General features: G+C 48.4%; 1 protein-coding gene across 1 annotated transcript in view; it reads left to right on the top strand.

Moving 5' to 3' along the window:
* LOC138522045 (major histocompatibility complex class I-related gene protein-like) overlaps window positions 1-14,078 on the top strand; it is a 1,849,186-nt gene that overhangs the window by 7,306 nt on the left and 1,827,802 nt on the right. The window contains exon 3 of the mRNA XM_069635271.1: window positions 1,690-1,965. Coding sequence (XP_069491372.1) covers window positions 1,690-1,965 — 276 coding nt within the window. The remainder of the gene's footprint in view (window positions 1-1,689; window positions 1,966-14,078) is intronic.

Consider the following 14,078-nt stretch of genomic DNA (forward strand, 5'->3'; position numbering starts at 1 on the left):
ATAATCTGTGTAAGAAAATACACATAGCTCAGCTACAAGTTTAAATCCAGTAGAGGCAGTCAGTTCACAGATCTCTGCATGCAACTTGATGCATGGGTTCCCAAACGTACTCCTTGTTTGTTAATGGGCACAGCCTAATCAAACATTAAATAAATACTTTTCTGTATTGATCTCTTTACAACAGTAAGCAAGGCATAAACAGTGTCACATACCAATTTGCTATGCAATTATGTAGGTTTACTAATTAAATTGACACTTGTGTAGCGAAGCTAACTATTTAAGTCACCCTGTTCAATGAAGGCACAGCTCGCCCTACATTCCTCTTTTGCCCCGTCTCCCTCCACCCTCTTTTCTCTGTTCACTGCAAGTTCAAAGGGGCTAATGTAGAGAGAGTCCAGCAGCAACCCTCTCCTCCAATCTTAAGTGGCAAAGGCCTGCGTGGGAATGCTAGGTCAGATTTATTTTTCCTTTTTCAAATAATTGTTAACTAGAATTCAATTGGGATGATACTTTTATTAAGCTAACTATATCCTGTCTGGCAAAGACCAGTATGTGTAATATTTTTTTTTTTTTTTTTTTTACAGGACAGTCCTGTAACTCCTTTTTTAAAAACGTTCATTGTTACATAATTACAGTATTGCTGCTGTAAACCACTTTTTTCTCCAAGCTTTACAATAAAATGTAGGTTAGTGCATCTACATCTCCTAGTTTCAACTATACTTCAGTTAATTGGGGAAGATGTGTCATATTGACGAGTGAACACTTTTGAAAATGTACATGATCACACACCAATGCTTTGATATGACGCCTAGGTCTGTGACGTGCTTGTTGCGTACATCTGTGCAACTGGTGCTCAACCCATGAGCTGATCCCCATACTCATTGACATTCCATCTTATCACCCTGTTTCTTTATACCATCTCCCCTGAAAGTGCGATGGCCGAAAACCGCTATATTCCACCTAATTTTCCCAGTTCTCTGCCTGCTGCACCCTCCACTCTGATTAGTCTCTTACTTTCTTTCCTGTTACATAATGATTACACAAAGCTAACTAGATGTTTACGCAAGAAGTGATCAATAGTTCCATCCACTCTGTATGTACAGATGGTTGCTAATCAATAAAATGGTAATTAGCAAACTCTCCTAATCAATTTTTGAAAACTATTTTATGCCTTGTTACGTCTAGCTTCATTTTGATTTTCAAACGTGTGCATTTCTTCGAATGCATGCTTCGAATGCATGCTTTCCGTGCACTTTGCTGTGAGTCACATGTCGACCCTGCGTATCACATCGCATGCAGTAAAAAACGCATATCCTGCTGTTGTGCTTATGAGTAAAACTATGCTTTCTATTAAAACCGAGAGGGCAATGATCTAGAAGTGCACAAGCTTTGTTTACTCGCACGTATAAGCAATGCACATTTCAAGCAATTGTTCTAGTTTCTAAAATTCAGATTAATTGTCTTCTGTTTTTTTTGTTTGTAACTGAGTGCCCAACACATGCAATGATTTTGTAAAGAATTGTAATCAAGGCAGAATTTCCCATGGGGAAACCCGGTCACCTGGGCGCATAGACCAGGTCGCGTCTGAGCGGGCAAGGCCCACCCAAAACCTGTAAATGCCCACTCAGCACTGCTCTCCTGTAGAGAGGTCACGCGCCCTGATCCTCTCTTCTCTCCCTACCACCCCAGGTCTGCACACGCTCCAGGAGATGTACGGCTGTGAGCTCCTTGGGGACGGCGCCATCGGGGGGTTCTATGAATACGCCTATGACGGGGGGGACTATCTCAGCTTCGATAAGGACGAGATGCGGTTCAGAGCTACCGCGGCCCCAGCCCAGATCTCTGCAGATCACTGGAACTTGGACAAGATTCAAGCTCAGCGAGAAAAGGCCTACCTGGAGGGGACGTGCATTGAGTGGCTGCGGAAATACCTGCATCACGGGAAGGAGACCCTGCTCAGGAGAGGTGAGGAGCCCTGCATGGGGGAGGGGAGGAGACCCTGCTCAGGAGAGGTGAGGAGCCCTGCATGGGGGAGGAGAGCCTGCTCAGGAGAGGTGAGGAGCCCGGCATGGGGGAGGGGAGGAGACCCTGCTCAGGAGAGGTGAGGAGCCCTGCATGGGGGAGGGGAGGAGAGGCTGCTCAGGAGAGGTGAGGAGCCCTGTATGGGGGAGGGGAGCCTGCTCAGGAGAGGCGAGGAGCCCTGCATGGGGAGGGGAGAGCCTGCTCAGGAGAGGTGAGGCGCCCTGCATGGGGGAGGAGAGCCTGCGCAAGAGAGGTGAGGAGCCCTGCATGGGGGAGGGGAGGAGAGCCTGCTCAGGAGAGGTGAGGAGCCCTGCATGGGGGAAGGGGAGGAGACCCTGCTCAGGAGAGGTGAGGAGCCCTGCATGCGGGAGGAGAGCCTGCTCAGGAGAGGTGAGGAGCCCTGCATGGGGGAGGGGAGCCTGCTCAGGAGAGGTGAGGAGCCCTGCATGGGGGGAAGGGGAGGAGAGCCTGCTCAGGAGAGGTGAGGAGCCCTGCATGGGGAGGGGAGCCTGCTCATGAGAGGTGAGGAGTCCTGCATAGGGGAGGAGATCCTGCTCAGGAGAGGTGAGAAGCCCTGCATAGGGGTAGGGGAGGAGAGCCTGCTCAGGAGAGGTGAGGAGCCCTGCATAGGGGTAGGGGAGGAGAGCCTGCTCAGGAGAGGTAAGGAGCCCTGCATAGGGGTAGGGGAGGAGAGCCTTCTCAGGAGAGGTGAGGGGGGCTGGGCCTGGATGGGGAGGAACCCTGCATGGAGGGGGGGCTCTGCGTGGAGACTGAGCCGTACATGAGCCAGGAGGAGAGCTTGCGAGGAGCTGTGCATGGAGGCGGAGGAGCTGTGCATGGAGAAGTGAGGAGCTGTGCATGGGGCATGCAGGAGTGGGAGGGGCTCTGTATGGAAGGGGCGAGAAGCTGTGCACGAGACACAGCAGAAAATGGCAGTTTCTAGGCAATATGTTGCCCGGGCCGTCTACAAAAATGCAGCCTCCTGCCCCAAGTGGTTACGTCCCACTCCATGACGCAACCTTTGCATCCAGCGCTCAAGCACTCCTCAAAACTTTTTCCCTAGTACACATACCATCTACATCACCAAACTCTCTCTTGTCCAGCAATCTCATCTCACACAACCTATCACCTGCTCTTTCAGCTGTCTCTCCCAGCCCCCCACCTACTGCACTCTCTGCACCCTTCTCTTCTCCAGCAGCCTGGCCCTGAAGGAGATTCACAGCAGTGGGTGGAGACTCGTGAGGTGCTGGCCCCAAGCGTTTGCATTGCTGGAAATTCCTGCAGTGCTGGGTGGAGCAGGGCGGGGTCCCGTGAAGCCCCATTGGTTTCTACTGGACGCAGGTAGAGGCTTTCTTTCCACACCACGCCGGATTCTAAGCTCGTGCTAAATTCCACGTAGTAATACGACAACCAAGAACAACCATACCTTCAGCCCGGAATAGACGTGGGTGCTCCGATCGGAGCCGGGTGGCACGATCAAGGTATTATCCCTCCCCTAGCCCGAGACGTACCAGCATTCGATAGACAAAGAGGGACGACTGCAGATAAAGGCAATCACAGTGCGGGTACTGTGACAGCAACAAGCTTCGAGGGCACATAGCTCAGCTAAGGTTTCCTGGGGGTAGCACAAAGCCGCCGCAAGCAAGGAAACTCCGGCCCTGGGATTGGTTTGTTTTCTAAGTGTATTAAGAACTTTCCGGGGTAAGCAGAGGAAGGTGATCTATGTGGCATGCAATTTACACCAAGATTTGGCATACTCTATGTATATTGTCATGTGTTTGCCTAGACTTAATATAAAACCAGTCTGATCCGTATATATTAATAATGGTTGAAGATGTACATTCCGGTTAGCCAACACCTTGGTGAACCGTTTTGCATCTATGTTGATAAGAGCGATTGGACGATAGGACCCACAGATTGTTGGGTCTTTGCCTGGTTTAGGGAACAGGATTATTTTTGATTCCTCCATCACGGGTGATATTTGTCTCATGTGCGAAAAGGCGTTGAACAATTTGTTTAGGATGTGAGCTAAAATATACTGTATGTTTTATAGAACCTGGCCGGAATTCCATCCAGACCAGGTGACTTATTTAGTGCAAGCTCACGGATAATCCGCAGCACCTCGTCTGACGTGATAGATTTTTCTAAACTTTGGCCGTCTGTCAACGTAAGTCTGGGCAGTTCAACCGACTGCAGATTCAGATATATATGTAAGGGAATCCGGCATATCGGATTTGTATAAATTGGAGTAAATTATATGAAATTGATTGAGGATACCAGTGGTTTCAGAGGTCATCTCCCCGAGGGCAACATAATTAGTTGAATAACACTAAAGGCCGTCCTTTGATGAAGTTTAGCTGTCAGAAGGCGGTCCGTAAGCTTTTATATAGTACCTCTGTTCAAGTAATAGGAGGGCTTTTTCTGCTTTTTTTGTTGGGTGAAGATTTAACCTGGCAGACGCAGCCCTGAATGCTTTCTGCATTCCTGGGCCTATATTGGTTTCCATTGGTTTCAAAATATGAGCTGTTTGCCTCTTTTAACTTCTGCGGCTAAAAGGATACCCCTCATTGTTGCTTTAAACGCATCCCAGATGATATTTAGGGAGGTCTCCCCTTCCCTGTAGAATTAGGTCGAAGTATTCAGTAATGTGTGCCACAACTTCCTCTCTGACAACTTGATCTTGCAGTAAGGCGAGCGGGAATTTCAAAGACCAGAGCTGCTGGTTGTCATTTGTGATGTCTATTGTTAGTGTGATTGGTGCGTGGTCTGAGAGGGTGATGGGATGTGTAGTAATTTGTGTTATTATTCCCAACAGTGGAGTGGAGGGCCATGCGTTATCTCTACGGGAGAATTACCTATGCACATGTGAATAGAAAGAATATCCCTTTCTTCTCCCCTCCTTCAAGGCAAGCCAAATATCTACTAAAGATAGATCCGTGAATGTACGTTGCAGCCCACTCGAGGGGGAGGGTGGAGCCCAACGAGTTACCCTGCTTCTGTCCCGTGCCGGAACCCATATCAAATTAAAGTCCCCCATTATTAGTAGATCTCCATCCATGAATAGCTCCAATAATCCCATCACATGTTCCAGGAACCCATCTTGACCTGTACTGGGGACATATATTGACGCTACTGTTAGTTTGATGGAGGATACCTTAAAGACCGCAAAAACACATCTGCCCTCCCTGTGTGTTTAGTACGGATTTCCTGAAGACCACATCCCTCCTTTACTGCGATCAGCACCCCTGCTGTTTTGCTCTCAGCGCATGCCTGTATTATTGTAGGGTAGTAGCATAGGCAGAGTTGTTTTCTGTCAGTTTTACAGATATGGGTTTCTTTCAAATCCGGTTGGTGCACCTCAAGAAGGGCTCGACCGTCCTACGTTTCTGTGGCGTGTTAAGCCCACTTACATGGAATCATGTAAAACACTTGAATTTTGGTTGTGAATGATCTATTCTAAAGGGGTAATAGATATTGGTACATTCCTGATATTATACATAAGTAAGGAGCATACGTCTGCGCTGCAGGTGAGATCCACCCCCCAACTAAATTCCACCCACCCACCCCCTAATGGCTCCTTAAATTAACTGCTATCTGCTATGTCCATTCCCCGACCCCCTAACGCCGCCCCCTCCCAAGAATTCCCAGGTGTGACAAACTCACCTGACTTTGATCCATCTTTAAACCCAGGAAAAAGTGCGGGAAGTCCTAGCTCCCCCATCTGTTACCAAGAACAGATAGTAAGACGGAGCGTGACTTTTTTGGAATCTAAGTCACGCTCTGTCTTACTGCGTATCGGGGATCCTCTGATCCATGATAGTTCCATCCAGAAGAAGTTCACAGTGGGAGCTGGCGAGTTGTAGCCATTAAGATGATGATTTAGGGATCGGGCCTCGCAGTCGCGTACGCCATTCCTCATTTTGTAGATCCATGCAGTTCGTTTTTTGCCGTGTGCTTAGTTGCCATTCCCCAGTCTTAGATTTTGTACATTTTGTTGCTAAGTTAAATTGGGCTCTTTCCGATGACACCTCAGTGGGGTCTTCTTCTATTTGTAACAGAGTCAATCCTGCCTCCCTGGATGTTATGCTTTGCTGCCGGCCATCCAGGATAAATGATAGTCTGAAAGGAAATGTCCATCTGTATCTTATACCCCAGGTTTGAAGGGCTCTCGCCACTTCCTGGATATCTCTGCATTTCTGAAGGGTTATCCTTGAGAGATCTTGATATAATTGAATTGCTGTTCCATTATATGAGATTGTCACAGAGGCCCTCGTCTCTTTGAGAATTAGTTCTTTTTGAGGGTATAGTGTACAGGCTGCCAGAACATCTCGGGGGCGGGAGCCGGGTTCAGTTCTCTTCGGTCTGACCCTATGGACCTTGTCAAGCGGTATGTCTATAGGTTCTTCTCCGGCTATGAAGTTTACGAATATCCAGACCATGGCTTCTTTTAGTTCTGAGTCCGGGATTGTTTCCGGAAGATTCCTGATCCGGATATTGGATCGACATGATCTATTTTCAAGGTCCTCATATTGAAGTTTTAGGTATTGTGTAGTTCTGGAAAATTCTTCAATTGCAACATCTGTTTGTTTACAGTCTGTGTCCAAAGTTTGAATGGCTTGTTTGTTCAGATCAACTCATTCAGCTAAGGATGTAATTTCTTTACTGACTTCAGCCAGTGAGTTCCTTATCAGCCGTGAATGCCATGAATTGTGATTGAAAGTTGAAGGTGAACCGATCTTGAAACTCTTGAAAACATTTAGTAACGTCTTCCCTGGAAGCCGCCATATTGGAGGGTGCTTGTTGCTGTGTTGGTGAGGAGGGGTTCTTTGGCGTGGCAGTGGGTCCAGGGATGGTTTTATTACTTCCCCAAAGTTTTTCCAGCAGTTTTTGTGATTTTGGCAGAGGTTGGGATTGCCCAGCTTGACTTCGTTTATCACCGCTCCCCGACTTGCATCAGCTGGCGTAAGATTCTTGGAGGTATTTTCGCTTATGCTTAGTTTGTGAGTATGTTGCCTGTCCCCTCCCGAGGGCTATTATGACTGACCTGAATGCCAGTAGAGGTGTATGCCGATAAGCCCAGTGTAAAGACCGGAGGGGGGTCTGCAATTACGCTCTCTATATGGTAGAGGGGAGGCACAGAGACCCCTGCCAAGATTCACTAACACTGGTAGTTGTGGTCGAGCAATCAAGGCCTAGCTTCTCAGGAGGTGATGCAGGCTGGTTCTTAAGTACAGTGTAGTCCCCAAGCCCCCACAAAGGAATGTCCACACACTGTACCGGTTACAATAGTCTTCATATAATTAATATTCAAGGTCATATACACGATCACGATAACTCACTTTGTACTCCGAAAATCAACAATGGCAAATATGTACAACTCTAAAGTGGTACCACTAACATTATTAGATCTCATTAAAGTGCATACGGTCAGAATGACACACAGATCAAAATAAAGAGGAAACCAGCAGTAGAGAGAGGAAGGAAAGCAAGATGGTTGAGCAATAGGCAGAATACCGGCCCGGTTACCTAGACACAGTTCTGTGTGGAGATCCCCCCCCCCCACCTGGGCAACCTGTAGAAGAAAGATACAAGCCCAGTCCATATATTGTTCACACTAGACTTTCCAATAGTTCTGCAACCCCAAAGTACCTTGGCGTTGTAGCGTTCCGCGTCGGGGAATCGACGGCCCTTCTTGAGTGTCCTCCCTTTCAGGCAGGAGTCATGGGTCGTCGAACGTCTGACGGAGAACAGGTCAAGCTGCGACGGTGAAGTGGCTGCGTCGTTCCTAGCGGTGCTCATTGACGGGGAAGCGTAAACGTCCTGCCAGGAAGAGGCGTGCGGGGCACCTCAGTGTTGATAGTTCTAGACCGAGTTGAAGAACTGTGGCCCAGCAAGGGCGTCGAGTCATCGGCGTCTCTGTGGTCTTTGGGTGGCGGGAAACCCACCGGTGGAAGCTCCTCGGCACGTCGACGGTCAGGCCTTCTCCAGCAGGATACAGCAGCAACGATGCGGACGAAAGCATCCTTGGATCAATGAAGTTCTTAGGCAACGGGAGCATGGCGGCTCCAGTCGGCGACGGCGGTCGTCGACAGTGGCGGACAACTGTCCGGGTGCTTCTCTTTGGAGTTCCGCAGCAGTCCCCGTATTGGGTCGGCAGCCTGTCAAAGGTCTGTCTACCAGGGAGCTTAGGCAGAGATCAGCTGTGCACGATGGTCCCTCGTAGTTCGGGAAGAGGGCGCCTTACCAGGTCCTCTGTGGGTCAGTTCTTGAAGCACAGCAGCTTTCAGATTGTGAAGGAGAGCAACAGCAATTCTTCTTGTCCAACAGGGTTTGAAGATCAAGCTTCAGTTACTCCAGTTACTCGTCGTAGTGGACTTCAGTTTCTGAACACGATTCCTAGCAGTCAGAGGTCCCCAGATATACTGTTGATCTCCCATTCATTCCGCTGGGTCACACTCCAGCATCCAATCACAACTAAGGGCATTCATGCAGGCAGGCAGCCAATCAGGCACACTGGGCATTCAGGCCTTTCACTTCTCTCCAGACACTCACAAGTTATGTGTATTGGGACAAGTACCGAGCCATTCAACACTCGAAGCTGCATTCATACAATTTTCGGGCAGGGCTGTCTCAACCATTGTGTCAACTACCAGATACTAGACAGCCACAACATAGAATGCATATTCGTCACACACTCTCACCCAGGTCCCACCCACAGGCGTACCCACAACATACGGTCGTTGAGAAAGCTCCAGCTAGTCTGGTCGGCACTTCCCCCACACTACCATATATGGAACTTCCACCCAACAACCAGTCAGGGGGAAGGGACAGAGGCAGGGCTTCCCGGGACTTCGGGAAGATCAAGGTAACAGGTGATGGAAGGCAAGAGGCCATGGGGGCCATTTTGTCTCCATCCGGAATCTTCCGATTCCAACAATATGGCCTGGGCATCCCAAAATGGAGGACGCTCAGGGCCCCAGTCATTTCAGCACGAGGCTGCCACCAGCCCGTACCCTGCTCTGTGGGTCACACACAGGTGGCCAAAAACATACACTAGGGGCACAGGGTTGTACCCCTACCCATGGGTGCCATAAGGGTACCCCATGGGTCTGTTCACCAAACCAAAAGAGAGAGAGCTGCACCGCCAGGAGTCCCACATGAACTCCTGCACGGAAAACACGACAGAGCACACGATAAAAAGCAGTAAAGGACAAGGATACGGAGGACCTGTCCCGCCGATGCATTTCCAGCATCACACCCAGGACCAGCTGTGGGGCACCCTTATGGTCCTAATTGTTTTGGTAGCGTACCCTCTTCCCAAGTATGCACCAGCACGTTTATTCCGTGTAGCAGGTTGTGCAGCTGTGTTTTTGGCACAGGATAGAGCCTTGCTTTTAAGGGGTCGCTGGCAAGAAGTGACCATTTGGTAAGGAGCAGGAACTTCTCCCTCATTGGAGAGAATTCTGTGTGTTCTTGTTAGTGGGGCTTGTTGGGAAATGCAGCTACTTACTGAAAGTTAGTTCCGTGTGAAGCTGTCGTTGCTTTGCGTTCTGCGGCTCGCGCTTATGCAAGTAAGTCTATGCTTCCCGCTACAAGTAGAAGCAAGCAGGGGAGCTATTCACGTCGCCCGATTTCCCTGGGGTTTCCAATGGAAGATCAGCTGGAGAAGTCACCTGTAGTTACAAGTAGCTAATGGCGGTTTCCAAGCACTGCTTTTGGTGTAAACTGCAGGCCGCATAGATCACCTTCCTCTGCTTACCCCGGAAAGTTCTTAATACACTTAGAAAACAAACCAATCCCAGGGCCGCAGTCTCCTTGCTTGCGGTGGCTTTGTGCTACCCCCAGGAAACCTTAGCTGAGCTCTGTGCCCTCGAAGCTTGTTGCTGTCACAGTACCCGCACTGTGATCGCCTTTATCTGCAGTCGTCCCTCTTTGTCTATCGAATGCCTGTACGTCTCGGGCTGTGAGGGATAATACCTTGATCATGCCACCCGGCTCCGATCGGAGCGCCCACGTCTATTTCGGGCTGAAGGTATGGTCGCAGGGACCTACGTTCACGGGCGTGGTCGATCCTCGATGGTGGGTTATCTGGATGCTATCTGCTACTGTCTGCTGTTTTGCCCCCTAGTTGGATGGGCTAGTAGGTAACCCCTGCTATAGTTTCCCAGGGGCTGGGGAATATTTCTAAAGTGATTTCTGGGTGGATTTTTCAGTATGAAGACGGAGAGCTTTGCAACACGTCGTCACTATATGGCAGCCATTTTGGAATCCGTACGATATGTTTTTGACCCTAGAATCAAAAATCAAAATAAATATCACTGATTTCTCTTGATAGTTAACAGACACAATTCTGTTTTCATTGAGTTTAGTTTACTCTAATATTTGTATATATTGAGAAGTATTACTCACAGATCACGGATCTCCGAGGTACCCAATTTGTTGGGAGAGTAATAATGTTTGGCTGAATCGGTTTACTCATGCGTGGAAACCTGAAATAGCAACCAAAACATTTAGCTGTGTGTGTCTTATGTCAGGCGCCATGCTTAGCTACATTGGTAACTAGGGGCTGACTTACCCGATGTTAAGTACTGAGCACTATGTTCATTCATACTCGCTCACCAGTCTAGTGAGGTAGCTCAAACATAGATATAGATTTTCACTTTTATATATACCCCTGTACGCTCGTGTGGACATGGTGGAATGGTACTTTTTCAGAAATGAGTGCTCTGTGAGCCTCACTCGCATACGTTCTGATTTCATAAAGCGTAAATAGTTAAAACATCCGATCGTGTTCATTAGTAAATGAGCAGCATGCAGTGGCTGGCGTCTTATTGCCAGGGTCTATTTTGTACATTTATTTATTTTGTCATTTGTAATGCGCACCAAACCCAGGGGCATCTGGGCACTGGATTTACATGAGAATAGTGGTTACAGAAGGTTACAGGCATAGTTACACGCATAGTTATGGGCATAGGTGGTACAATGGAGTGCAAATGTCCACGTTCCTGGTCTATGTGGCAGTAGTAATTGCCACGTGTTTATAGAGTTATTCTAATTCAGTTACTTGAGGAGGTCTTGGGAGAAGAGCCATGTTTTGAGGGACCAGTAGGAGACATCTGATCTTAGAGTAAGAGGCAAGGAGCTCCAGTGTTTGGCAGCGATCACAGGGAAGCTGCTGCCTTCTGACGCCTGTATCTGGGAATGGCGAGCAGGTGTGAGTAGGCAGCCTGCGTGGGTCTGGTGAATTGGGCTTTGGAGAATTCTCTGGACAGGTAAATCGGGGCAGTGTTTCATAAACATTTGTGGGTCAAAGAGAGCATTTTGAACACGATACGTTCTTTGACCGGGAGTCAGTGGATGTTTTGTTTAGCTGTGGAGATGTGGTCTTTTTTTAGAGATGTTTAGCGCGGCTCTTACAGCGTTGTTTGGGATGACCTGTAGTTTTTTGTATGTGGCTGGAGTTGGAGCCTGCGCAAAGGGAGTGGCAATAGTCAATCCTGAATGGTATAAGAGCTCTGGCAAATGTGATGCAGCTATCGGCGGTCAGGAAGGGCCTGCAGGCGTGGATCAGTTTAGCGATGTAAGCTGACGCAGAAGGGATAGTTTACCTGTTTGGTTAAGGATGGCACAGAGTCTAAGTATATGCCTAAAGTTTTCACCTCTTTAGCGACGGTGGTCATGTTCCCATCGATGGGGAAGGATTTGTAGGAGTCATTGAGTTTGTTTAGGCAGGATTTTGTGCCAATGTAGAGCAGTTCATTTTTCTCATCATTTGTGTCGTGCCATCCAGCCCTCGATTCTATGGTATATATTGCTCTGTGCGTTGGAGTCGGTGTCATAGTTGCCAGAGATAGGTGGGAGGATTTCAACAGCATAGTTGGTGTAGGTGACGCCCAAATCGTCTAGGAGGTCAAATAGGGGCTTAGTAAAGATATTGTATAGTGTTGGTGAGACACATGAGCCTTGTGGCACTCCGCAATTCATTCATTTCATCATGCTGCACTTAATCGCTCACCCGTATGCATCGCAGTGTCTCTGGGATGCCTCACTCGCATCCGTTCTAATTTCGGAAAGCTTATGCTGGGGTTACCCGGGTTGCTTTTCTTCCAGTGTGTGTGGCGTTTGTCTGGTCTATTGAGATTGCCAGCGTCCCAGGTCTCATCAGGATGACATCTTGAAACAAGTTTTTTCTTAACCCGGTGTCAAGCGGTTCTAATGAATGGTACCCGATTATAAAGTGGCTAGTGTTTGCCACATTATCAACTCATTCAGCCCTTTTTGGTATGTTTTTTGCCGAAACGTCCATCTCTGTTCTCTTTTTAATAAAGTGGACTGCATATCCCCACCCCTTTATATGATATGACATTTATAACACGCCTATTCACAAGTGTTGATGGGCGTATCACTTTTTCAACGATGGTCCAAGTGCAATTACTGTCCTTGTGTAATTTCTCCAGAAAGTGATCCACCAAAGGTGCATTTGCTATTTTTGTGCGTATACAGGATTTATGCTCCTGGATTCTCTTCTTGATTGGTCTGCTCGTCATTCCAATATACTTCAAATTGCACGGGCATGTGTTGAGATAAATTACATCGCATTAATTCCAATTTGTGAAACTCTGTTGTCTCCAAACTGTTTTTGAGGCCCAGATCTATTGTTGAGACCCTAATTGAGCATTGTCCGCATGGGGCATGCCCAAGCAGGCATGTCATGTTCCACGCAGTTGGTTGTGCAGTTGGTGCAGGGCCAGGTTGGTACGACCTTACCAGTGAATCTCGTATATTCCTCCTTCGTTATATGGCAAACCGTGGTGTCAGCAATTCTGTCATGCCCACATTTTATAGAGGCCACCATTTTAGGATGTCCTTCCTGATTTTATTGAGTTGAGGTGAAGGGCTCAATACTGCAATAATCCGTTGGTCATGGGCGGGTCTGCTATTTTGTTCCAATATAATGTCTCGCAGGATGTTTAGTGTGTGTTTTTTTGCTCGTCTCAGCAGTTTCCTCGGATACAAGGATACTACAAGAATACAAGCTATTCTTGTAGTACGGCTTAGGATGGATGCTAGGTCCTTCATAGTCGTGGCAAGTGGTATTGAACGCAGTGACGTTAGTGGTGAAGAGCATCAACGTTGGCACACAATGAGGCACAGTGGACAGTCAACCACTTGTAGCACAATTCCAAACTAGTTCTACCAGAGAGTTAAGTCGTAGTGCGGAGAGAGCGCTTGTTTTCAGGAGTTAAGTCAAGGTTCAACATTAAAAGTTCAGCTCCCCAGAAAGAGCATGTGAAACTAGTCACCAGAGGCAAAACAGGTGCAATCAGAGGCGTTGCTAGGGAGTGGGTGGGGGAGCTATAGCCCAAGGTCTTTTGGTTGTAGCCCTGGATAGAAACTCAGGTGCTACTACCAAAAGGCTAGCTAGCCCCGAGTCCCGACATTAGTGTAGCCCCCGATCCTTTCCAGACCTAGCAACACCCCTGGATGCAATCCACACCCAGAGTTCGAAAGCATTAGCTGGAGCTTTTCCTTTCACAGAGTGCCAGGGTTGATGGAAAAAGCACTTACAGACCCACAGGAGATGCAGACCACTCGTGCCAAAGAAAAGGACAACAGCCAGGTTGTAGCAAACGGGACAAAGCCTTCCATGCAAGGCATTTCGCCGTAGAGTCACTTCCAACCCTACCCTCGCCCCTAGTCGTCGAGAGAAGGCCTTTTTAAAACAAGACTCTGGCAGAAAGCAACAGTCCTTCCCGCTCACGCCTGGGGCAGTCGTTACATGGGTGGAGGGGATACCTCCCTGGAGTGGGGGAGATTCGTCCAGCCAAAGCGGGTCGCTTGGAAGTGTGATGAATCTGGACAATTCGTCCCTTCTCCCCAGAGGGGAGCCACCACCTTTGAGGCTAGTGAGGTGAGCCTGCTAAGCAAGTCCCTCCCTTGGGGTCTGGGCAAGTGGGACCTCACTGGGAGTGACTCCCCTCTTGGGGACAAGAACTCCCATTCCGATAAGGAACTCCCAGTCCGAAACACACTTTCTGCATATATGGGTGTTGGAA

This window comes from Ambystoma mexicanum, chromosome 13, assembly GCF_040938575.1.
Source record: "Ambystoma mexicanum isolate Mex_15411 chromosome 13, UKY_AmexF1_1, whole genome shotgun sequence".
Classification (NCBI taxonomy): Eukaryota; Metazoa; Chordata; class Amphibia; order Caudata; family Ambystomatidae; genus Ambystoma; species Ambystoma mexicanum.